Source organism: Grampus griseus (assembly GCF_964374135.1).
Source record: "Grampus griseus genome assembly, chromosome: 14".
NCBI lineage: Eukaryota > Metazoa > Chordata > Mammalia > Artiodactyla > Delphinidae > Grampus > Grampus griseus.
In genome coordinates this window covers 5712879-5738488 of record NC_139008.1, presented here as the reverse complement: position 1 = coordinate 5738488, position 25610 = coordinate 5712879, and the positions used below count along the sequence as shown (strand labels likewise).

Genomic DNA, 25610 nt, shown 5'->3' with positions numbered 1-25610 from the left:
AGTGAAATTGTGTTCTGTTATCTTGATGAAGAGCACAGACAACACAGCATCTCTTTCTGCTCCACGTTTACAAGGAGTGTTCCAAGTGGTATGCGTTCTGTGCAGCCAATGAGTGAGATGCTTCATACTTGAAAGCATAGGAATGTATATGTGTATGTATAGACATATGCCTCACTTTTTAAAATAATATCATACATAAATTACACATTTGCAATGGCTCACTGTGTTAGAGTTGTATAAAATACCACTGGATTTTAATGCAGGATGTTCTTTTCTTTTTAGTCAGTTTACAGACACGAGACAGAATAGGCACTGGAGGGTCCGTGGTAGACTGCAGAGGGCTGTTAGAAAATGAAGGGTACGTATCACTGCAGCGATGCCCACTGAGTTCTCTGCTGCCCAGGCTCTCGCACTGCATGAAAGTTTCCTTCACACCTTTTCAATGCGTTGAATACTTGAGGTGCAGTCTTGGGATAACACTGGGATCCAGTTTCCTCGTTTGTAAAGGAAGCTGTCTAAACTAGTGGGGTAGTGCCCCAAAGGCTCAGGATCCAATTTACAGAGGTTCCCTCTGGCCAAAGAGCATCAGTAAAGAATTATAACTGCAGTGGATTAAAGCAATCCATTGAGTTCATAATGATACAGGGAGAAATAAATTCTAAAAAACCCCAAAACCGAAAAACACCCTCAAAAATTCTCATTGGTCACTATCACAATTTTTCAATTCCCCAATGAGTTAACTATTAATGTCGTTAATACTTGCTGACAACATCATGAAAGAGGGATAATCTGACATGAACTTACATCTTGGAGGTCCAGGGGACGGGAATGGGTTGCACAGCCCCGGGGAGAAGCTCCATCCAGAGGGGGGCACCCTGTAGAGTGTAGCAGACAACCTGGTGTCTTCAACAAATACACTGCAAGAAAAATAACTAAAAAGGAAGGAAGAGAACCTATAAGTTAATAGAAGAGATTTAAGGGACACACCTGTTAAATGCGGTGTATGGACCTCGTTTGGATCCTGATTAATGAGACAGTTGACTGGAGAAATTTGAACACTGACTGGTATTTGATGATATTAAAAAAATTAACGTACATTTTTGGGGTCATGATAATGGTAAAAGGCCTATCTTCCAGAGGTCTGTGCTGAAATATTTAAGGATGAAATGGTAAAATGTTGGGATTGGTTTCAGAATACTCCAGCTCAGGGGGGAGGAGTTGGGCGCGTGGCCACGAGACAATCACTGGAGCTGGGTGATGAGCCCAGGGCATTCACTGAACTAGTCTCTCAATTTGTGTGTCTCTTTGTACTTTTTCAATGTAGAACGTTTTTCAGAAGTACTTGCTTATAAGGGAAGATAGCCTATTAAGGTAAATTGTCTCCACAGTTGTTCAGGGGATCAAGATTTATGTTAAAAGTCACTTTTAAAGTCATTGTGGTATTTTATGTAACCAGGAGTTCTATTATAGAATAAAATGACAAGGAAAATGGAATGTTTGGATATGATTCTGAGTCAAGAAAGCTGAAATCTCACTTTCTGAGCTCCTTATAGAACAAGGTTGGTGTTTTCCAACCGTTTGCCTCTGCCTGAGGATGAAATCCCACGAGTGGCCTCAGTGGCACTTTACACATGGCTCCCTTTGGTCACGGGCTCCGCATGAAAAAGTCTGGCTTTCCAATTAAACAGGACAGGACGGATTATATGAAACTAAGCACTGGGGACATTCTATCACATTGCTCAAGAAAAGCAAAACAAATGGAAGTGAGAGCGTGGCATGGAACTTACGGGTGCTTCTCAGTCTTCAGCCGGCATTGTGATGTGGGCTGTGGTCTTCCCCTTCTAGAACTGCGTACGAAGACTCAGGGCCGGGAAGGCCACTCAGCTGCTTCATGGAGGAACCAGCCCCTTACACGGATGGCACTGGGGCTGCTGCTGGCGGGGGTGGCTGCAGGTCTGTGGAATCCCCGAGTCAAGATCAAAGACTTCAGGCCCAGCGACTGCGAAGTCCTGAGGTCCGAGGGTCACTCCAGACGCCGCAGAACCGACCTCACGGCCACCAGTCCCCGGAACTGCCCGAAGGCTACGGTGAGAGCATCCACCCCGCTGTCCCGAGTGCGATCGGTGATGTTTCAGACAGCTTTAATGTTTTCAGCTTTTTTTAGTGACTCGTACCTGCCAGAAGTGCTGATGTTTGCAGAGGTGTGCCCCACGATGGTTGTGTCAGTGTAAAGAAGAGTAACCCGAGATGGTTGACAAATCTTTCTTGTCATGAATTTGTCCGCAATGGCTCCAATCTCCCAGTGTAGCAGTTGGGTGAAGATTTTAGGCAAATGAATGTCAAAGAAAACCGAGAGGAGTGGGGCAGGGGCCTGGATGGGGGTATTTGTAGTGCCCTGGGATTTGAATGTGGGGAGGACGGCCTTGGGTACGAGTGAAAGGATGGGATCTTTTGACAACCACAGAGGGAGCACCTAAATGCAGGAGGAATCCAAGTAGATGTGGCAGATCAGACCGGAAGTAAGAGCTAATGCAGGGGCAGAGGTCAAGGTAGAGTCAGTCCCGAGGTGGCAGGTCCAGGGGGGTGGCCGCCCCTCCAAGTGGGAACAGGAGAAGTAAGGTCCACCAGGGCTTGTGACTCGCAGATGCCAGGCAGAAGTTAACTGCTGCGCTTCAAACCCTTCTCTCGGTGCTTTTAAAGACTGTTGGAAGGAAGCTGGGACGCTGTGCTTACAGGATTGGTTGAAAACTCTCTTTGGAATTGAATGTAACTACCGTATCCCCCACTTTCTCATGCAGAACAGAGAACAACGGTGCAGGGGCAGGTTTACTTCCTGCACACGCAGACTGGAGTTAGCACGTGGCACGACCCCAGGATACCCAGGTAGGTTTCCTAAAATTCTCACCATCAAGGCCCTTTTCCAGCAGTTGCCTGGACCCCCCACCCCGGACTGTGGGTGATAGAGCCCCTGTGGTGTGAAGATGTGAACTTGGAAGAGCAGCAGCACAAACAGAGGGACCTGTAACAGGGTTGCTGGACTCAGACTCTCTGGGCGACCGTCCCAGCTCTGATGCCCGCCCCCCCCACCGCCCCTGGCTCTCTAGCTGGTAGATCAGCAGCTGCTGTAATGCAAGGGGGCCCTTTAGAAAGCAATCCTGGATCTTGAAATTAGATCATGTAACTGCAAAAGACCCTCACCCCTAGATTAAATCAAATGCACTTACTTAAAAAACCGATAAACCCTCAAAGATGTGTTGCTCTCATTCTAAACTAAAAATATTGCTGAGCGAAATGATATGATGTCTGATGTGATGCTTTAAATAATCGGGGTGGGGAAGCCAATAGGGGAGCATTGGAAACAGGTTGGCGATAAGCTGGCAATTGTTAGAGCTGGTTATTCACTATGGTCTCTCTCTATTTTTTTTATATCCTTAAAATTTTCCATAATGAAAAGCTAAAAAGGAAGGTATAAAGACTCTATTACCCTCTCTTCTACTTTACTCTTCCTATTGCCTCAGTCCCTTGGGGACTATTCCTGGGGGAGATGAAGCTTTTCTATACCAATTCCTTCTACAAGGCCATACATCTGAGCCCAGGTCAAAAAGGCCCCTGCCCCACCCCCACCCCGTAATGGAGTTAAGTTTCTTTTTTTCTCTTTGCTTTGCTTTCCTTTTTTCTTTAAAAAAATTTTTCTTTTGTTTCAGAATAGCGTTACTTCCTAATAACATTTTTAGTAATGCTCATTTCCTTTTTATTCATAATTTGTTTCATCTGAGAACAAGCTTCCTGTCTTTGATTTTCCAAATCTATGTTGAATTTACAATTCAGTATCTGTAATTAGAATGGAAATATTACCTGCAAATGAATGAGGTGTCTCTTTAGTACCCACTGGAAGGAATGTCAGGCTTTGGTCCTGATTAGAAAAGCATCTTGGTCAGTAATGCTGTGCTCCCAGATGACTGTGGAGTATACTGAAATAATGAATCAAGAGGTTAGAATCAGAAAGACTTGCTTATTAACAAAGCCAACTCAAAAAGGAGTTGGCCTCTTCCCGGTGCAGATGTCTAGAATTGGAAGATTTCGAATGCATGTTCATACGTCCCCATCAGCTTGAAAAAACGTGTACTGTTTTTGGGAGCTTTTCCATGCAGAAACCTTTCTGACCTTGAGCATTTAATTGTGAATCCAGAGAGTTTTCCAGCCGCCTTCAGATACTTCCTACTATTCTGGCCCTCTTTCGTGGAAGGAATGGTGCTCCCCGGGCAGACCGCATTCCCTATCATGGTCACAGGCTCTGAGGGGTGCGGCCTATCTGCGGGACTGTGCTGCTACTTGCGGCACAGAGGCCTGGGCTCAGTGCAAGTCTGGCGTAAGTAGCGCCGCGACTGTCCCTCTTAGCAGGACCGGGACACGGCCCCTGGATAAGGGGATGCCCCGGGTTCTCTCACGGAAGTTTTGGTCTTAGGCCTCCACACACAGATGGACAAACCTCTCTGTATCTTCCATTTTGGTAGAGACCTTAACAGCGTGAACTGTGATGAACTTGGACCACTGCCACCCGGTTGGGAAGTCCGAAGTACAGTTTCCGGGAGAATATATTTTGTAGATCATAATAACCGAACAACCCAGTTTACAGACCCAAGGTTACACCACATCATGAAGTAAGACTTTTACCAAATCTTTGTGGACCTCGTTGAAATTTCATGTTTTCTACTAACTTTTTTCTTCATTTCTTGATTGCATTGTTGGTTAGCAGAGAATAAGCGTAAGCAAAACATGATAAATACTTGGTGGACAATTGCGTTTTAAACCCTCAAGCCGCTGTGAGCGGTCCTGAAGTCCTATGTTGTTGTCACCCTGTTCTAGCTTGCAGCCTAAATAAAATCCCCTGAGCTGGCAGTGTGGGGCAGCTTCACTCACGAAGCTTCCGTGGGCAGCACTCTGATGGGATACGTGGCCTTAGAGAAGCAGTGAAGTGGGGCTTTCCTTGGTGCCCACCCGCTCACCGCTGTCCGGGAGGGCTGGTCCAGAGCACTGCTTGCTGGAACCTCTTCCCGGGCCATCATTCCCGGGGGCTGTGGACCTGGGTATGACCTTGGCTCCCACACTCCGCGTTCCAGGTTTGCTGTGTCCTCAGAACATGAGAGCCCACGGGGCACTTGTCATTGACAGCTGATAGAACCGGCAAAACTTGAACAGGACAGATGCTACTGTGTCCAGAAGGTCTGGACTTCTGCCTTTGATGAGTGGGCTTGGAGACCTCTCGGTTATGAGTAGGAGTAGTTACCACTGCATCTCACTTGTTTGCTCCTGTGCATTTTGCCCCCCTCCACGGTCATCTGCTTTGAAAGCTCTCTCGTCAACTCCATTTAACTCTCACCCCCAAGGCACATCTAATAGCCCGTTGGTCAGGCTCACAGATACGCACTAGATGCGCGATGAATGCTAGCAGTTTCTGTTTTTACTTATGGCAACGATAATGTATGAGATGCGGAGATGGAGGGTCTCCTTGACTGAATCCTAGACATCTATTTAGCCTGAGGGTGGCCACCAGCAGTTTTTCCATAAGAAATATTGACTAGCAGTTCGGTGAAATGACTTCCCCTCTCAGTCCCTTTTGTGTGGATGCACTGCTGGCAGCAACCTTGGCCGCCGCTCTTGGGGTGACCTCGATGCTTCTGTTCTTCTCCAGTCACCAGTGCCAACTAAAGGAGCCCAGCCAGCCGCTGCCACTGCCCAGTGAGGGCTCCGTGGAAGACGAGGAGCTTCCCGCCCAGAGATACGAGAGAGATTTAGTCCAGAAACTGAAGGTCCTCAGACACGAGCTCTCGCTTCAGCAACCCCAAGCTGGTCACTGCCGCATCGAAGTATCCAGAGAGGAAATATTTGAGGTACGGGGTTCGGGCACAGAATCTTCCTCCCTGTCAGTAGACAGTGAGTTCTGCTTTCTGTCTGGTGTTTCGGAGATTGATTTTATCGCTCAGTGAAATGCAGTTCCCTCTCTCTGAAATGAAATGCAGAGAGAGGGAACTGTATTTCCTCCTGTGGTAAAGGTTTCAAAATCGATGACTTCTGAGTGAAAAGGTAGAGATCTGTACAGAAACTAGTACTAAATAATATTGTAAATCCCTGTGCGCGCGTTGTACAGATTCTACTTCCTGCCATCCGCACGGTTTCCTAGAATCAAGCATTCCTTCTGCTGCAGCCTTGCATGCGATTTCCCCTCGTGGCGTTGCCTCCTCAGAGAAGCTAAGTGGCCTCCCTGTTGTCCCTTCTGGAAGGAGGAAGAACTGATGGTTCCGGGCAGGGTTCTGGCCTTTGTCCAGCTCCCCTGCGGGATCAGGGTCCCTAAACAGGCAGGGCCTTTGGTAGGCAGGGCCCGTTTCTCGGGCCCACGATCATGAGTAGAATCTCAGCTGTGTTTGGGCCTTTGTGGAATCCTTGGCAGAAATGATCAAACGAGACACAGATTCTCACTGGGCCACAGCAGCTGAGGGGGCCGCGCAGGGACGGAGGCTTGGGCACAGCCCGATGAGTGGATCAGCTGAAGTGCCTGATTTTGCCCACTGGGCATCGTAAATGTTTGCCGGGGACAGAGAAGAGCCGAATTCTTGAGGTGCTGCCGCCAGATCGTTTCCACTCAGCATCCTCTTGCCTCTTGGGACCCAGCTTTTGAATTACATTAAATTTGAAGCAAGAAAAGATCCTTAAGTGCCTTTCCACTGAAAATACCTACAGACATTTAGCTGGTTCCACTCCAGATGCTGAATCTGAGGGACTATTAGGCTGACCGCATGTTTTCTGTGTCTGGTAAGCTGCTTTATGTCTTACTTAAACTCTCCTTGTTTTTTCTTGACTCCGTGGGAAAGTGTGATTTTTGACTTCAGTTGTAAAATCAGGCTCAGAATTCTTTCAGTATTCAGACTCTCTTGTGATGTCTTCATTTTGGTTAAAATATATCAATTATTTATAGGACACACTGGAATTAATTTGTGCAGAGAAAATCAACCCTAGCGAGGATGCTCAACCCTTCAGTCACGATTGTGCTGAGAATAAATGTGTGTTTCCTTTAGGTACAGTATCACCTGCCACGCGCTTTGCTGTTTCCGAGGGAGAAAAAGTGAAGGAGGCAGCAATGTCCTAGATGCCAACTAAACATTCTCAATAGGAACCAGACAAAATCAGATTCAAAGGCTTACAAATAAGCTCAGATGCTTATTTGTAATTGAGCTCCATTATAAATAACCTTTCGTCATTTTATAACTTTAAAAATAAGATGAGCTCTTCTCCCTGAAACTGTAATTTTGATGTGCAGGAGTCTTATCGCCAGATAATGAAGATGCGACCAAAAGACTTGAAAAAGCGACTGATGGTGAAATTCCGAGGAGAAGAAGGTTTGGACTATGGCGGGGTGGCGAGGTGAGAGGCTCGTGTACCCCCCTCCCTGCTGCGTGGATTTGAGCGCACCTGTGAGCAAATATTTGCAGAGAAGTCGTTTGCCCCTTTCTGGTGCTGGTCTTGGAGCAGTCAGGACTTCAGGTGTTGCCATCAGAGAGCGTTCTTAGAAAAAGAATTCCTAAGAGCGTGTGCCACGCTAGCATCTTGCCATGACCCATAAGAACGCGCGTGCGCTTCACCATCACTTTCCTTCTTAGAAAGAATGAATTATTAAACTTCTACCCTTACTCCCTTCTCCATGTGGCCCGACTGAACCCGAAGTTAATACGGAGGCAGCCTTGCTTCTCTCACTAGAGGACTTTCAGGGGTGGGAGGAAGGCATATACGTTGCATTTGTGTCAAACAAGTTTTGTAAAATGAGATTTTGGTCAAAATAGTTCATGCAAATGATTTTAAAGATAGTAGCTTTTCATGATTATATTCTGTTTCCTGTCTTACCTCTTTTCACCTTTGAGACAACTGTTCTTCTGCTCTTTTAACTGTTTCTTCTAATATAACCAACCATCTAGATCACCAACTCGATCAAGTTCTGATGTTATCTACTGATTTCATGATGTATGGTCATAGGCACAGATAGACCAGGTAATGGTTGTGGTGAGGATCTAATTTAATACTCCTCAGTTTTGTAATATCAGTATTTTTAGTTCTATCATTGTCTTTGTAACTTTATATAATGTTTTTTCACCATTATTTTTTCATGGTCAGCTAGAGACATTATCTCTTGACCTCTCTTTTTCATGCGAAAAGGATATTAATACTCCTGACTTTCCCTTCAGCATTCCAGCATTCCTTCCACCTCTTACCTCTTACATTCTGTCATCTGTAGTATCACTTGTATATTATCAAGGTTGAAGATTTACATTTTGTTCTGTCACCAAAATTAAGTTAGTCGCCTGTGCTTGTCTACCTATTATTTACAGGAGTTGAAAAATCAGTACATTGTTTTATATTATTATGACAATGTAAATATTGTTCATTGAGGGATTAAGTGGTATTCTATCATTTAGTTTATCCTTTTGAACAAATTTTAATTTTCCCAAGAATTTCTTCTTTTTCTTTCTTCTTTTCTTAAAGCCAGGTCTTGACTCTGTTGCCCCATTAAACTTCACCTTGGGCCATCCTCACCCGCCCCCTTTGCTCCATGCATCTCTCTTGTGGAGACTCTGTCCAGACTGACTGTTGATTCTCTGGACCCGCTGCCGTTGTCTTCAGGGACTTCACTGCTTTCTTGGCTTAGAGCCATTGCTGTACGGGTCCTATGGCTTCCTCTTCTTGGCTTCCTCCATTATGTTACTGGAATATATCCTCAAGTAGCTTTCTTAGAAGGGGTGTGTGTGGGGGGGAGGGGGATTTTCTAAGATCTTGAGTCTGAAAATGTCTTATAATCTACAGTTTGACTGGTAGTTTAGCCCTTTATAGGCTTCTAGAAGGAAAACAGTTCTCATTCAGAGCTCTGAAGACACTGCTCCGCTGCTTCTCAGCACCCAGGGTCACTGTCAGAGAAGAGTGTGGCTTTGGGCACGTCTAATTCATTTGACCCCATCCATGGCCACCCATCATCCACAGGTTCCACCACCTTTTTTCTGTTTTTCACGCCCCTCCTGTCTTCACTTCCTCCTTACCCGTAATCCACCATCATAATCGCTCCCTCATGCCCCCTCATAACTTCCTTGCCTCTCTTTCCGTTTGCTGTGCTTACCTGGCAAAACCCCAGCTCTGAAGATCCCCTCCTTAGGCTGCTCTGAGCATTGCCTGAGCAGCTGAATGTGGCTGGAGGCGAACACACTTCCATGCTGCCGGTCTTTCTCTGCATCGACAGCCACCGGCCGCAAGGAGGGTTCAGCGCCTACTTCCGTTCCCCCGTGGTTCTCTTTCTCAGATCTCTGGCGTCACTTCCGCCCATCCTCACTCTTAGCTGCTGACTTTGCTTCCTATTTAACTGAGGAAACAGAAGCAATCTGAAGGGTCTTTCCTCACCGTCACCACCAGATATCGAGTCTGCCGTTGTCTGTACTTGTACGGTCAGACTTCCCCACCGTGGCCCTGCGTGGCGCATGCATGTCCCTGTATAAGAGCAGTCCTGCCCCTGGCACAGTGCATCCCAGGCCCTTGTGCTTTTCCTGTTATTTCACATCTATTTCTTTTCATCAAAACGTCCCTTAAAGTCTCTTGGGTCCTACCAGTGTGCTACGGCAACTCCCCTTCTTAAAAGAAACAAACATGCCCCCACCCGCCGCCAAACCTTTCCTAGATACTATATCCCCTTCCTGTTGAAGCTACAATAAAGGAGGCAGTAAAGGCAAAGAAAGCACAGGAAAAAGAAAAACAATTAGAAACTCCAGGAAAGACAGAGATGCGTTCAAGAATGCATAGCTCAGTCATCGCCCTGTTCCTCTGTTCTCTTCGTAGCAAAACCCCTCAAAAGAGTTGTGTGATCCCAATTCCCGCTTCCACATCCTCGCTTTCTCTTGAACACATTCTGAGCAGATCTCTCTGCCCTCTGAGCCCTTTGTGTCGAGGCCCCCGCCTGACCTGCGTCTCACCAAACCCAGTGATGATGACTCAGTCTTGGTCTGTCAGCAGCACTCGTTGTAGTTGGTGGCCCCCTGCTTCTCGAAACACCTTTGCCACTTGGTTTCCAGGGCACCTGGTTTCCCTCTAATCTCCCTCTCAGGCTCCTCTGCTGTGCGTCCCCCTCCTCCTTCCCACTGGACATTGTGGGCATCCGAGCGTAGCCCTGGAGCCTCCTGGCCGCCCCTCCTCGCCCCTCCTTCAGCTCCAGACTTGTTTACCAGTTGCCTCTCATCTGTGCTTGGGTATTTAGCCCCTTAAACCTAACAGTTCAACATTTCGGGTTGCCCCTCCCCCCAACTGCTCCCTGTTCTTTCCCGCCTCACTGAACCGCCCACCCAGTCCCTGTGGCTCAGAGGCGGGTGGTCCTCACAGCCTCCCTCTGTGCTGCATGCCCCCCCTCCCCGCCGGAGCCAGTGCACCCTCGGGCCCTCAGAGGGAGTGTTTTCTGTATTTATTCATTAACCGGTAAGCACTGAGACTCCACCGCAGACTGGGTACTTGGGATACAATGTGGGCAAAGCAACGTGTCCCCTGCCCCCTTCACCCCCCCTCCCCCCCATGCAAAGGAGTCCTCAGCCTGACGAGGTCCAGACATTAATCGTAACTGCACAAGTGACCACACCGCTGGTAGATGCTGCCAAGGGCCCTCGTTCCTGTGCGGACGTGTGATAGTGGCCCGGCCTTGGGGGCCAGGGGACAGGAGAGCCTCGTACCCTCACAATTTAGAAAACACAAGTGGATTCTCCACGCTGCAGCAGTCAGCACCAGCAAAATTAGGTTCTGAGAAGCATTCTAGGGGGTCTCGTCAGGTTTCTGGGTGGAATTGGGATTTTTTTCAGCAGCCAAAAGTAAATAATTACAAAAGCCACGATGCGCCCTTGGGCCCCAGAACAGAATCATTCCTCCAGCCTCTTCCCATCGCTGTGCTCCTCAGGTGATCTCGACTCCGTCTGGGATGAGGGATGCAGAAAATCCCGGCCTTCCTGATAGCGCGCTTGCACTGGTACTGCCTCTCCATGGGAAATGCTTTTCCTTTCCAGGTTGTTCCAAGTTTCTTCCTTGATCTTCTCAATATTGATTCTAGGAACCATCTTTCTTCTGGCGAATGTCACTTCTGTTTGCCCTTGAAAACACGAATTCCGTTTCCTGACTAGGGGTTTAGGCTTTCTGTCCCCCTTTTCAGGGAGACTCTTCCTACTTCCTCATTCATATTTGTCCTAAATTCAAATCAAACTACTTCCATTTTCTCTTCTCTACCTTTTCCTTTTTAGTCTCGCGATATCTCAAGAGTCAGTATCCTGAACTGTTTTACTTTATGGTTGCTCCCGTGCACAGCTGGGGTTATAGGTTCCTAGGCACGCACGTGAATAGCTGGGTTAGGTTTGGTCTGGTTAGGAGTTCGCTGTCCTCTGCATTTCCCGTGGTTATCAAGTCTTTGTGTAGCTCCTTTGATTAACATGATGCTACAGAGGGAAGAGCTGAGAAGCCCTGCTTTTCTGCCTCCAGTCTGATCTCACATTGTTTCAGCTGAGTCTTCCTCGTGTCTGAGTGGCTCACACCTGTCGTGTAGGGCTGAGGAGAGATGTCAGTTACATGTGTGTTACACATACGTGTGTGTCTGTGTCCCTTATGTTGGTCGATGGGAATCAGTCTGTGCTCATCTCCTCAGTGTTTGGCTCTGAACCTTTTCCTTTCTCTCCCTCTTCTGCCTGTGTAGTTAGCTCTTCCCTGACCACTTCCAGAACATACCTCGTGCTCTGTACCTTGTCCACAGCTCGGTCAGGATGTTTGCTTGTATTTTAATCACTTCCTGTCTAGACAGTGGCAGGTCCTTGGCATTTATGAAAACAATTCTTCGTAAATCCAAACTCCAAAACTTGGGGATAAATCAAAGCACCAGAGTTGGGAAATTCTGCCTTCCTAGTAAAGAGGCTTCGTAAGATTTGGTGTCTGTCTCATCTCTTCTGGTAGTTCCTTCCTGTTCTTTTTTTTTTTTTTTTCTTCCTGTTCTTTTGAGTTGGATACACAGCTTTGTGTTGGTGTAATCATTTTGTGTGTATTTTCACAATTCTCTCGGACAGATGATTTGCATTTGTGCTTATTATCCTTTTCGTATTTTCTCAATTCTGTCTTTTCTGTTTGAAGGAGTAAGAAATTCCAGAGTAAAACTTGGGGCAGCTATCTTAATAAGATTCGTCCATTTAAAGGAGTTTTGAGTAGAAAGAATAAAAGGCTACACCGTGTTGTACAGACCCCCACACCCGGGCTTATCCCAGTCTGGCCGCAGCAGCTGAGCCATACGGGGTCTGCTAAGTGCTTTTTTTGTTTGATTGGTTTTGATTTGGGGCTTTTTTATAATGAAATAATTCAAACATAAAGGAATTCAGAAAAGAATCCATTTTATGTACCCTATCCAGATTTTTAAACTCTTAGAATTAACATTTTAAGATTTTAAACTAGTCCTTTAAATTATAAAAGTGATAACGCTTATGGCAAAAAATAAGAATTCAACAGGACAGAAAATTATGAGGGCAAAAGTCGTTCTTAAATAATCCCTGTCTCCCTAGACTGGGAAATGTTTTCTCCTTATTTAAACATTAATAACATGATACCATCCGAAATCTAAAAACTAGAAAGAAGTGAAAAAAAATTAAAACGCCCAGAATGCGAATTCTCCAGTTAGCTACTGTCAACATGTTAGTATAAATTCTTCCCATCTTTCTTTATGCTCTGCATATATATTTTTTCTGTTTTGTGTATGTGCACACGCATTTTTGACAGCTTTCTGTTGCACTTTTGTTGGTTTTTACCACATTGTTAACATCGTCACCTGAGATCTTGATCTCTGCAAAGTAGCAGAGAAAACCTTAGTTGGGGTGCAAGAAAGCTGACGGACTGCGGAGCACACTGTGCCTCTGAGCTGGTACTGATTCCAGGCAACCACAGTTCTTTCTCAGCTTCAGAGTTACTGGACTTTTGGCCAGAAAATCCATTTCTGACACCACCAGAAGCAATTTTTTTTACTTCATTAAGCTTATTTGCCCAATCGGCACAAATCGCATCCTCTCAGAGCCAGGCAGCCTTACCAGTTTGGGTTTCTAGGACACGGTGAATCAGTCCTTTCGTGAAGATCGGAAATTAGGAAGTTTTAAAATGTCTTGTTGTTGTTTCTAGGGAGTGGCTTTACTTATTGTGCCATGAGATGTTGAATCCATATTATGGACTCTTCCAGTATTCCACGGACAACATTTACATGTTGCAAATCAATCCCGATTCTTCCATCAACCCTGTAAGTATTAATGACTAAAGAGGTCGGAGACTTAGTTGGAGAATTTCTTAAATGGATTTCCAGTTTCAATCTCAATTCTTGGTTGACTCATTGTAGACTTACTCAAAGTCTATGGTAAATAAACATTGCAAGGTAGAGTGAGAACTGGATTAGGATGGATGGTTTCAATCCCGTGTCTTCGGTGGCTGGTATCAGTGAGTATGTCGTGTCAGGGGAACTCTGGCTTGACGGCTGTATTTGTTGATGGTGTCATTCTGAGAAGTGGGTGACGAGGTACATCCTCCTCCCAGTCGAAATGGGAATATTCCCATAATTGGCCTTTTTGGCCACCGGTGCTGATGCTCTTAGCTGCTTGTCAGAGAGATGAGGAAACAGGCGGTGTGTGTGTGTAACTGGTCCGAGGGTGGCCAGCGGGTAAGAGGAGGGCTCTGACGTGGGGCCGCGTCCTGCACGTGGTCCCTGACGAGCAGTCGATGTGACAGGACCTTTTACCAACATGGGAGCTAACTCTCTGAGTATAATTCCAACCTAAAAGTAGAAACAGGAGGTTCCCTGGTTACAAACCAGAACAGCGCTGGTTTTAAGATGGTTCTCTTACTTGGGTTGCTCACAGTTATTTTCCTCTGTGTCCCTGCCTCAACTCCCTTGGGATTTTTTCTCTGCTCCTTTTTTGTGGGATGGGGGAGGGATGGCAGAGGAAGAAGGGGGATTACCTTTTGCCCTTTATTTCCTTGTGGTGCAGTGGGAGGGAGGGGCCGGCGGCAACCTGTGCCAGCACCGGGCGCTGTGTTGAGAAGGGACCAGGGTTGGTTGATTCTCTGCCGTCACCATGTTGATATTCTCAACTTTTGAATAAGGGGTTCTGCATTTTCATTTTGCACTGGGTCCCACAAATTAGGTAGCAATTCTGAGAAGGTGTTTGAACCAAGGGCATAATCTAAGGTATCCTTCAGATGACCTCTCCAAAAGTCATGCGCTAAGTTTGACCTCCTATGTAGCCGTCTTTCATCTGGTCATGAGTGCAGCCCGTGAGTAACTGATTCAAGAAACCTGGAGAAAGTACAAGATACCCATCTGCCTTGGCCGGTCATTTTTCTCACGAATTCATGTTCTCTGGTGCCCCCTACAGGACCACTTGTCTTATTTCCATTTTGTGGGTCGGATCATGGGTCTGGCTGTGTTCCATGGACACTACATAAACGGGGGTTTCACAGTTCCCTTCTACAAGCAGCTGCTGGGGAAACCCATCCAGCTTTCTGACTTGGAGTCGGTGGACCCGGAACTTCATAAGAGCCTAGTGTGGATTCTGTAAGTACTGACTCAGTTAACTGAAAATGCATCGATCGTCACCCGTCTTAGCGTGCCCCAAATCCATCTGTGTTGTGTAGCGTGCACGTGGGTGTGTATTTGGGGGATGGGTGTGAAATCAGAGAATAGAAAAACTATCAGAAACATAAAAGTAGGTTCAACAACAATACTTAACTGACATTTTCCACGTAACGTCTGCCCAGTTTCTCATCACATGGACTCGTTTCTTTTGCCGTTTCTTTTGCTGTTTCCTTAAGTTATGACTGTGAATGTTAATCCCCAGGCCTGGTGGTTGGTTGGTTGGTTGGTTTGTGACACTCTGGGGTGTCTCCAGCCAAGGAGGTATCCAAAATCACCCTAATATTTAGGTGCCTTTGTTTTAGGATTACCCTAAAACTCTCTTAAAAGCAACAGGTACAGTTACATGGTCACCGTAGGTGTCGGGGGTCCTCGTGAGGACCGATTTCACGGCAATGAGAGGTCCAGGCTCTGGGACCGGGGGACAAGCCGAGGACTCGATCGTGTCCTGTGTTCTGTCCACCTCCTTCCACGTGTCCCAGCTTGAAAGGCAGGTCTGCGGGGGGCCAGGGCCTTCATCCTATAGAGAACCTCCCAGTCTGTGTTTCCAGAAACATGGCAGGTGAAGGAGCCAGTTCTGACTTTCAAGTGCTTCCTTGGACTGATGCCCTTGGAAGGCTGCCTGGAGAAGGCGGCGCCGTGTTTTCTTGGCGAGGCTTCCCTTTGACTCAGTTGCCCCTTCATGCTTCCCTCCTGTCCGCTCAGAGACTCAGGGGACAAAGCAGCCGGCTGGCTCTGTCCCAGGAAGTCACAGGGCGGTGTCACTACTGTCACCCCTCTTCTGCAAAGGAGGAGCCGGTCCCTCTTCCTACCGATTGTTGATTCAATGTTCCATGTGCTCCCGTGCGGTGGCCGAGGCCTAAGTGACATTCATCTTCTGTCCTAACTTCCCAGAGAGAACGACATCACCCCCGTGCTGGACCACACGTTCTGTGTGGAGCACAACGCTTTCGGGAGGATTCTTCAGCATGAACTGAAACCCAACGGCAGGAATGTCCCTGTCACAGAGGAGAACAAGAAAGAATACGTCCGGTAGGTAATGCTCTGGGGCCCCTGGGGGTTACCGCTGGGACTGGCGGGGCCTGGGACTGTCCTGGGCACGGGGGGGCCATGTTTATGTCGTCAGAGCGCTTGGACCAGAGTCATGGTAGCGGCAGAGACTTCCAGAAACCGGCAGGGTCAGCGGTGGGCTCCAGGGTTGACCCGTTAAAGGGGGATTCATGACCCAGAGCCCAAGGGGTAGCTTTCCAGTGACCGCCTGATTGTGGGTGTGAAGGTGGTATAGCCACAGGAGGGAGGAGTAGGCCTCCCTCAAGTTTGGGGCAAGCTTCCTTGAGCTTGGTGTGATGGAAGTCCACCTCTTTATAGTCTGTTTTCCCACCTCTTGAGGCAAATAAATGACTAGTGACTTCCATGGGAAATTTAGACACATGGGCATGTCTGTGCTCAGGCTGTCAGACTGGTGTGTAGTTCTCACTGTGCCCTGTATTTTCTTTTCAAACATATTTTTAAATTATGGCACCTGTAACAGGCCAGGTTACATCCTACTGCTATTTCAAGCGAAGAATCAGAACATCTGATTTATTTTTTATTTATTTATCTTTTTTTTGCGGTATGTGGGCCTCTCACTGCTGTGGCCTCTCCCATTGCGGAGCACAGGCTCCGGACGCGCAGGCTCAGCGGCCATGACTCACGGGCTCAGCCGCTCCACGGCATGTGGGATCTTCGCGGACTGGGGCATGAACCCGTGTCCCCTGCATCGGCAGGCGGACTCACAACCACTGCGCCACCAGGGAAGCCCCTGATTTAGTTTTAACCTGACTCTTAGGCTGGGTACTGCCCGCCAGTGGGGTTTTCCTCCCCATTAGGGGAGGATGGTGGGCAGGGTTCAGCGGATATCAGAACCAACTAATGGAGAAAAAAACGACGTTCACGAGCCATTTGATATTGCTTCTGACGTGTGAATTTTTCTTTCAGGTTGTATGTAAATTGGAGGTTTATGAGGGGGATCGAGGCCCAGTTCCTGGCTCTTCAGAAGGGGTTTAATGAACTCATCCCTCAACACTTACTGAAGCCTTTTGACCAGAAGGAGCTGGAGGTGCGTGAGCGCCGGGGGAACCGGGGCGCGTGACGGGTGCTCCTCGGCTGCTCGATCCCCGCAGGCCCAGGGGCCGCCGGGGCTGCAGGAGAGCAGAGGCAGGGCTGGGGGCGGAGCGGGGGGTCGGGGAGGCCTGAGCAGTTGATGCCAAGGCCTGGTGCCCGCCTGGCGGCAGGGATTCCGGGTAACTCTTGCGACATCCTGCCGGGCGTTGTGCGGCTTGTCCTGTTGGGTGGGCAAGCTCCCCGCAGCACAGCTTCCTAAGCCCCGCCTGGGGGTCACCTCAGATGGAGGAAGTTCTCATGACCAGCTGCTTTGTTTGATTCTGGCTGTTACTAGGCCCAGAACCAAGTATTACTGTCGCTTCTGGTCCCTCTTCATGGGCGTGAACAAAGCCATTCCTGCGCACCCCATCCGCTTCTGGTGCCAAGTAGCCCTTGCCTTTCAGGCTGTTCCCGGCCTTTCTGGCCCCAGGGCGGTGCCAGAGCTGTGGGCCCCGAGGTGCCTCCCTGGGGGGAGCGATGGCTCCGGAGCAGGTCACAGCAACAAGCATGTCCCTGACCTGTTCCCTCCTCCTCAGACTTCAAGCCCCACGCGTCCCCGGGAGGCGGCCCCACTTTACGGGTGGCTCCATGCAGCTGTTGTGGCTGGTCCTTCGGTCCTCCATCCTCCCCAGTGCAGTGCACGCACACGCACACACGCACGCGCTGCTAAGGAAACGTCACATGAGTAGCCACACCAGCGTCCTCGGGGTGGCAGCCGGCCCGGAGGTGCAGACACAGAGCGTGGGCCTCAGGCCCGCTGTGTACGTGTCTGTCGACTTGTCTGAATGCGTGTCCGGTTTGTCGGGACGTGGTTTGTAACGCTCTCCGTGTCCTGGGAGCTGGGCACCCGTCGGTTTGTACGTCGGGGAGGTGACCTGCTTTCACGCCCTCACAGCTGATCATCGGCGGCCTGGACAAGATCGACCTGGACGACTGGAAGTCCAACACGCGGCTGAAGCACTGCGGGGCCGACAGCAACGTGGTCCGGTGGTTTTGGCAGGCGGTGGAGACCTTCGACGAGGAGAGGAGGGCCCGGCTGCTGCAGTTCGTGACGGGCTCCACGCGGGTCCCCCTCCAGGGCTTCAAGGCGCTGCAAGGTGACTGACGTGGTGGTGGGGCTGGTGCTGGGCTGGGGCGCGGGCGGCGGCGGGCAGTCGTCCTGGGGTGTCGCCAGGAGACGACATGGCCTCGGGTCCTTCATGACAGACACTTGGTGCTGCAGGGGTGTTGCCTGGCCAAGGGGCTGGAGAGACCCTCTTCCCTCCACACGAGCCATGGCCTTCCGGTTGCCCTTCTCTCTGCTGCCCCCAGGGCTTCAGGCTCTACTATCCTTTGCCCAAGGTGAAAGAAGACATCTGGAAAGATGTAGGAGGGCATGTCCATCACACAGAGCCCCGCCCACCTCAGACCACCTTTCCCAGGGCCTCTGAGCCACGTGACACAGCAGTGGTGGGTGCCGGCCGGCTGCTGCCCACACAGGGCTGGGTCTGGAAAGACCTGAGCCAGGAAGGCCCAGGGGAGCCGGGGCCTCCGCTTCCCTCCCTCAACAGAATTGGTGACAGAGAGGGGGTACAAAGAGCAAGGCTGTGGGGAAAGAAAGCCATTTAAAAATGCACCATGGGTTAATTTTTGAACTTTCTGACAGCAGCTCTCTAACTGCAGTCCTGAGTCTCTAAGAGCACACTGCTGCCATGTGGGTCACAGCTCCAGGGGTCCTCCCGGGCCCTTGGTTTCCTCATCTGTACAAGGGGCCTGCCTGAGAGGCTCCCCTGTCCAGTTAGGTCCCTGTCCTCTCATGCATCCCTTCCGGCTCTGGCTGGGTCTCTGGCTCACCTGGGTCTGGAGCTGGGGGCTGGAGGAGGAGGGGGTGGGAGGCTGTCCACAACGAGGCTTCTGAGCCTCTGGAGGGGCTCGTGGTCAGCACAGCCAACTGGAAAAGTCCTTGAAGGCCTCTTCAGGGCTCTGTGATTTGTAAAATTAGGGGGTTTTGTCACTTGATAACCCTGACAACCGGCAGGAGTAAGGTGAAGAATCTTAATATTTTAAAACTTAGCGGAGCAGATAGATTTCACGTGTACGTTCCCTGTAGACGACGCCTCCCTCTTGGAGTGAGAGAAGTTACTTCTCGTCCTAGGGCTTTGGTCCCAGCCTTTGTGTCTTTCTTTTGCCACTGGGCCTCTGCCTGGGGAGGTTTCCTGACTCCATATCCTGCTTGCTAGACATTTCTGTTAAAAAAAAAAAAAATCACTGGCGATTGAAAGATTTTGCTTTCAGATAAGCGCCCTGGAGCAGGCTCGTGGTCGGGTGAGAGGAGAGCGGTCCCCGCCTTTGCTCTGCCTTGCTCCTGTGATTTTCTAAAATGTCTGGTGTTAGTCACTTAATGGTCACGGTAGGTGCATCCTGAAAGCAGGCAGAGGCTCGTGTGGCCGTGTGAGCCCCGTGACCTTCTGGCAGGACGGCCGCCTGGCACCAGGGCCTCGGGGTGGCGACAAGGGCCCAGCCTCGGCCTCTGAAGCGTGTTAACTAGAATGCTGTCTTGTAAGGCTCTACAGGCGCCGCAGGGCCGCGGCTGTTCACCATCCACCTGATTGACGCGAACACAGACAACCTGCCCAAGGCCCACACCTGGTAAGGACCAGCGCCCTGGGAGCCTGTCTCCGTGCGTGACTTTTCTGAGCTGTTTTCTTACTTGGACTCTGCAGTGGACAGCACGCACGTGAGGGTCAGCACGAGGCTCTTTCGTGAACCCAGTTTTGTCTGGAGACGTGACTGACGTTGGAGCCGCTCTCCGGCCCCAGTCGTCACCTCGCTGGGTCCTGCCGCACATGTGCGTGTGTGTGTGTGTGTGTGTGTGTGTGTGTGTGTGTGTGTGTGTGCGTGCACGCGCGCACACATGTGCAGTGTCAGGAGGGAACACTGCAGTTTTAAGTTTGGAGCTATTGGTCTCCTCTCAGAACTCTGCGTATGACAGATGCACCTTGTGTATTGAAAAATGTTTCCTCCCTTGATTTTCACTTAAACAATACCCGTAGTGGGTTATTTCCTTTGTGGTTTAAAATCAAATCACTTACATACACTTTGGGAGCCATTTCTTGAGACGAGAGCCACCTCTGGTTCACGAGAGTCAGTTGCAAATGTTGCCGGGATGCATGGTGATGTGATGGGAGGTTCTTGGTTGGGAACCAAGGCTGTGGGTTCCCACGCCGTCCATGACATCAAACTGGGTTTCCATGTCCTTGAGATAGAGGACGCGCCCTCCCCGGGCCCAGGGTCTGCGCCCAGGATGGCCGTCCCGGGGTGGCGCATGCTAACGCACAGGGCTGCTCCCGCGCCAGCAGGCTGTGTTCTCTAATGGTTTAGTGCTTTGAGTAAAACGGACGTGAAGAACGTCCAGTGCTAAGCCCCCTGAGAAGCCTCCACACCGTTTAGCCCGACTCCTTCTTGACAAAAGCCATCCTCAACCACTTAACCTCTAGTAATTCAGGAGGCACTCTGTCCTCTCAGTCAGAATCTTGCAGTTTTTGATTTGTTATGAGGTAATATCGTCTACAAAGGTGTCTTCTGGGCACAGCTTTGGGAATGAACTTCCCTGAGGAAATGCTAACCCGGTCGTTTAATCCTCTATCAGGGATTTGACGTTTTATTATTTTTGAGATACAGTTTCTGTTTTTGCAGGAAATACTCCAGACTGCCCCGTTTTGCTCTCAGATCTAAGTCACAGGGGATTAGATCCACAGGCAGTGAATTGTTAGTGGTGATTTGACTGCAGCCAGCCTGGGCTGCAGTGCTCTGCAAACGTGGTGTTCCTGGGTCTGAGAAATAACTTCTCCCCAAAACAACAGTAAAAACAAGTTGAGAGCTTTGTCCTAATCTAAGCAGTACATACTCACTTGGAAGATCTTATAAGATTTGTTTTGCTGTGTGTTGACTGACTGAAAATCTTTGCCTAAGAAGCAGAAAAGCACCAGAGGAGAGGGGAAAACTCTCCTCCATCTCCCAGAACCAGGTGGATGAGATGCTTTCCCGTCCTCTCTGCTCTGTCCCCACCATGTGTGTGCTTGTGGCCGCAAAGGCTCTGCTGTGGCCTGGCCCTGACCCTGTCCTGGGAGCAGGTCCTCAGGCCAGGCGGCACCAGCAGTGAGTCTCTCACCTTTCTGTCCCGTTCCAGCTTTAACCGGATCGACATTCCACCCTACGAGTCATATGAGAAGCTCTATGAGAAGCTGCTGACAGCAGTGGAGGAGACCTGTGGGTTTGCTGTGGAGTGAAGTGCAGCCCAAGGCAGCAGATGCTAGCTCACGGCCACCAGACCCCAAGCGATGCTCTCTGTGTGCCTCCGCGAAGCCGGCTGAGGCCCTGGAATCCTAGAACACCCGAGGGAAAGGCTTGTCTCCCCTGCTTCTCGTTGGGGGAGCAAAGGGGGCGGGGGGACTTCAGTTGGTGGCTCTCACCCATATTTTCCTCCTGACAGAACCCCCCCACCCCTTCCATCACCCATCCAATAAAACGCAGCCAGGTTTAGCACTGCTTCGGTCACACAGGATATTCTGCTACGGTTGTAACGCTTCTGGTGACAGGCTCACTGCCCTGGGGGCTTTAGAGGAGTCTTGACTCACAGTTATGGAGCTGAGCGGGGCTGCCTGAGGGTTCGGCCCTGGTAGCTGGACTAGCTCTTCTGTCTCCAAGCAGACCTGAGGTTTTCAAGTTCAGCAGCTCAAATTCCAAATTTCACATCCTAGCAGCCTGCTCTGGGTAGCAGATTAATTTCTACCTGAACAATAACCGTATAATATATGCTTATTGGAATTCTGCCACTGCAGGAAGCTGGCATCAAAACTGTGCTTCCCTTTTGGAAAGGTAAGGGAATCGGGGCAGCTTGTGCTGGAGGCCTGGGTATTTATTTCTTTTCAGGGTTTCCTGGTTGAAAAATCTGTTTTGCATAAAGAAAAATGATCTTTCCTTTTAAGAGTCCCTTTAGCCACGTTATCTATCCAGTCTGAAATATTTTCCCAGCGAAAACACCACATAACAGAGCTTATAAACAAGCAGCCCAAACCCAGCTTCAGATGCTCGCAGCCAGGCGCAGGCTGTACTTGGAAGGGCGTCGACTGGGCCACGTGCATGCTAACAAACCGTTTTGTGGAAAGCACTAAACTAATAGAACAAAATTCCATCATTGTAGCTGCTGGCTTGGTGCAAACTAGCTTGAAAGGGAGAGAGAGAACGGATAACCTCCATGACCTAAATCCACCCCAGGTTACTCGTTTACAAGAAGTAGGTCGTGGATGGAAACCTGAAGGCAGAGAGGGGCCACTCCACCGTGACACGTTCAGCCCACTTCCCCAACGTCTGATGGTGACACTAACAACTGCTGCTCCATTCACTTGTCCAGATATGAGCAAGGCCAAAGCAAGCCTTGACCCTAGGTTTCTACCAGCATTTTCCAATTTGCACAGAAGATCAAAAAGTATTTTAACAAAGTGGTTTGATTTCAGATAAAGTTCAGCAGAAAAACAGCAGTGGCAGCAAGTTCTCCCGTATGGTGGTGGTTTTTGTTTGGGGGGCGAGTGCAGGGTAATTCATTAGCAAGACCTTGCACTGTTGAAGTTTTGTTGTAAGGTTCCGAGTTCAGTGCTGGGATCCAGCTGCGGGTCTGAGGTGGGTTTGGAAGGAGCTTTCTGGCCGACTGTCCCGTCTGTTCTTTCTGTTCCTAACGCCTGTGGACGGTGCTAGGTTTGGAGGCGCACTTACTTACCCCCTGCACCTTGCTGTGGTTCTTCGGCTCGACCGGGAAGCAGCCAGTGGTCTGACGTTTGGCAGGCCGGAGTTCGCTGGCTGGAGGTTCCAGGAGCGAGAGAAAGCCGTGCTTCTGGGTGACTTGCTGAGGTTCTAGAATAGGAAGGATGCCTTGGCTGCAGAAGGAGAATGTAATCCGTTCAGAACGTCCAGGATGGACTGCGGGCTGAGTCTCTCCGAAGTCCCGCCTTGCCCGTTGGGCTTCTCCTGTGTCTCGTTCACCATGACACCTTCTGGCGTCCTGGAAGCTGGCTGCCGTGGGTCCTCCTCTGGAGGAATGAGGAAATGAATGATACAGACAGACCCCCACCACCACCACTCTCACCCGCCAGACAGGTCTCCTCTGTAACACGGACCTAAACCGCAAGGAGGAGACTGCCATCCGGGAACTGAGGCCCTCGAGACTGAGGGGGGAAGGCCCACCCAGTTATCCTGTGGTGTCGGCCAAAATCCGCAGGAAGTTAGGAAGGAAACAAGGGTCTAGTGGTTGGAAAGACTTGGAAGCAGGAGCGTGCCATTTGCCTCCTTTAAAGCTGCCTTCCTGCTGATGGCGGGTGCTGGGGGTGGGATGGGTAGTGCCCCTGCCGGCCCCAGGCCACCCTCACGTGTCAGGTGTCACCTCGGCAAGCTCCAGAGGCTCACGTCCTGGCTCCTCCACGGGCTGCTGGGGAAAGTCGACTTACCTGCCCGCAAAGCCTGGGTCTCCGCTTTCGTACTGGGACGCGGGCACCTCACCAGCTGCGTGGGTTGTTGTGGAGCCTGGCACAGCAGAACCTTCCGGAGCCCCAGGTCACTCCTGCCAAACAGGGCTGTCGGTGGCACTGCTCCTAGAACCGTAACTGTCCACAGTGGGTTGGGCCTTTGGAACACTCCCCACCCCCTGACCACCCCCACCAAAGAATAGTGAGGCAAGCCGTGGGTTTTGGGGTCTGCGGGAGCCTCCCCATCTGTCGCCCTTCTCGGGAACCCCAGCGACCCACCTGGTCCCCTCAGCTCTCTGCCCAGATGCTTCAGGGCCCGACTTCCAGGCTTGCCTCACCAGCGGTCATCAGCCGACCCTCAGGGATGTAGCAAACCACCGCTCTGCCAGTGCTGTGGGGAGAACGGAGGGGCCCCGGGGTGACAGTGGGCGGAGCTCTCCTGACTCCCGCAGGGAGAAGCGCCTGGAACTGCGGCCCCAGAGCTTGCCGGGCCGCGTGGTCCAAATGCAGGTCAGGTGGTCCTCCGATCGGAGCTGTCCGAGAAAACGCCCCTCCGCCCCCGTCCGCAGCCAGGTGTGTGCTGCACGGCAGCCTTCCCAAAACATAGTATGAATTTTAAAAATTTGTTTATTTTTGTTTCTCAACCACTTTATAATGTATTTTTTAATTTATTTTGTAATGTCTTGTTTTTAAGTATTGCTGCTATCCTTGTTATCCTTCCCACTGTTTTTATTGCTGATTTATTTTGTGAAAGTTGTACACTAAATGTTCTGTTTTATGTCAAAATCAAAAGTATTTAAAGAAATACTAGTTCTATTTAATGTGGTTATAGAACCAGCTGGAAACACAAAACAAACAGTGATTGTACAGCAGGCTGGACCCCGGAGGTCAGGTTCATTTTGTTACATATGCAATAAACTCACAACTTTACGTTTCTGGCGCCTGTTATTTGGTGTGGAACAGCTGTTTTTTTTTTTTTTTTTTTTTTTTTTTTTTACATCCCATAAGACAGGAAGTCAGCGGTCTGGCAAGGGTCTTCTAAAGAAAAGGGGCAAACTTACAGTCAGAATTGTAGGAGAGATTGATAACACTTTGGAAAACAGTGGAGGGTCCTCAAAAAACTAAAAATAGAGCAATCCCACTCCTGGGCATATACCTGAAGAAAAGCAAAAACACCAATTTGAAAAGATACATGCACCCCCATGTTCATAGCAGCATTATTTACAATAGCCAAGATATGGAAGCGACCTAACTGTCCACCAGCAGACGAATGGATAAAGAAGATGTGGTACATATATATATAAAATATACATATATATAATGGAATACTGCTCAGCCATAAAAAACCAAACTTTTGTGCCACAACTGCCGAGCCTGTGCCCCACAACTACTGAAGCCCTCATGCCTAGAGCCCATGCTCCGCAACAAGAGAAGCCACCGCAATGAGACGCCCGCGCACTGCAACGAAGAGGAGACCCCACTCGCCACAACTAGAGAAAGCCTGCACACAGCAACGAAGACCCAATGCAGCCAAAAATAAAATTAAAAAATAAAAAAGAATGCATAGTCTAGTGCAAAAGTAATAATGATGTATTGTGGAGTTAATATCATATGTAGAAATAAAACATGTAACAACAGCACCAAGGATGAGGGGTAGAAATGGAAGTCTACAGTTGTAAGATTCTTACATTATAGGTGAAATAGAATATTTGAAGGTAGACAGGTAGGTTCAAGATGAATATAGTAACTAGATAATTCACTAAAAAGAATACATGTTATGCAAAAATATAAAAAAGAATAACATAACTAGGTTGTGTTGCACACAACTGTTTTATCATATTACAATTATGAGGCATAGGGGTAAAAACAGTCCTGAATTTTATTTGGTGGTGTTTTATTTAAGCTTTTTTATCTATACATATACATGATATAGGCCCACACTTTTTTTGGGGGGGGGGACTCTTCATTAGATTTTGGAATTAAATATAAGCTACAGGTGAAAAATATCTTACATTATTTTAGTGATAAGGAATCTCTTATAGCCATGAGATGTTTAGACTAGTATTTCCCAAACTTTTCTGTTTTATAGACCAGTAAAATATACTTACCAGATAAAAATCATCTGTATCACCAACATTTCATTTTAAAAGGACATTTAACATCAAAACTTTTCACAATGAAAGACTATTGTTTTGGTTGTCTTTTATGAAGACCTCACTTTGGTGCACTGATTTTTCTAATGATGGGTGAAAACTTCAGCACCA

At 49.0% G+C, this 25610-nt stretch overlaps 1 protein-coding gene across 1 annotated transcript in view; it reads left to right on the top strand.

Moving 5' to 3' along the window:
• Positions 1–24294, top strand: part of SMURF1 (SMAD specific E3 ubiquitin protein ligase 1) — a 28560-nt gene extending 4266 nt beyond the window's left edge. The window contains exons 5-17 of the mRNA XM_082671021.1: positions 283–358; positions 1846–2087; positions 2799–2883; positions 4515–4661; positions 5693–5891; positions 7316–7419; positions 13207–13321; positions 14451–14629; positions 15602–15739; positions 16685–16805; positions 17745–17946; positions 19402–19477; positions 21018–24294. Of these exons, the coding sequence (XP_082527147.1) occupies positions 1892–2087; positions 2799–2883; positions 4515–4661; positions 5693–5891; positions 7316–7419; positions 13207–13321; positions 14451–14629; positions 15602–15739; positions 16685–16805; positions 17745–17946; positions 19402–19477; positions 21018–21117 (1662 nt within the window). The 5' untranslated portion in view covers positions 283–358; positions 1846–1891 and the 3' untranslated portion in view covers positions 21118–24294. The remainder of the gene's footprint in view (positions 1–282; positions 359–1845; positions 2088–2798; positions 2884–4514; positions 4662–5692; positions 5892–7315; positions 7420–13206; positions 13322–14450; positions 14630–15601; positions 15740–16684; positions 16806–17744; positions 17947–19401; positions 19478–21017) is intronic.
• Positions 24295–25610: the final 1316 nt, after the last annotated feature.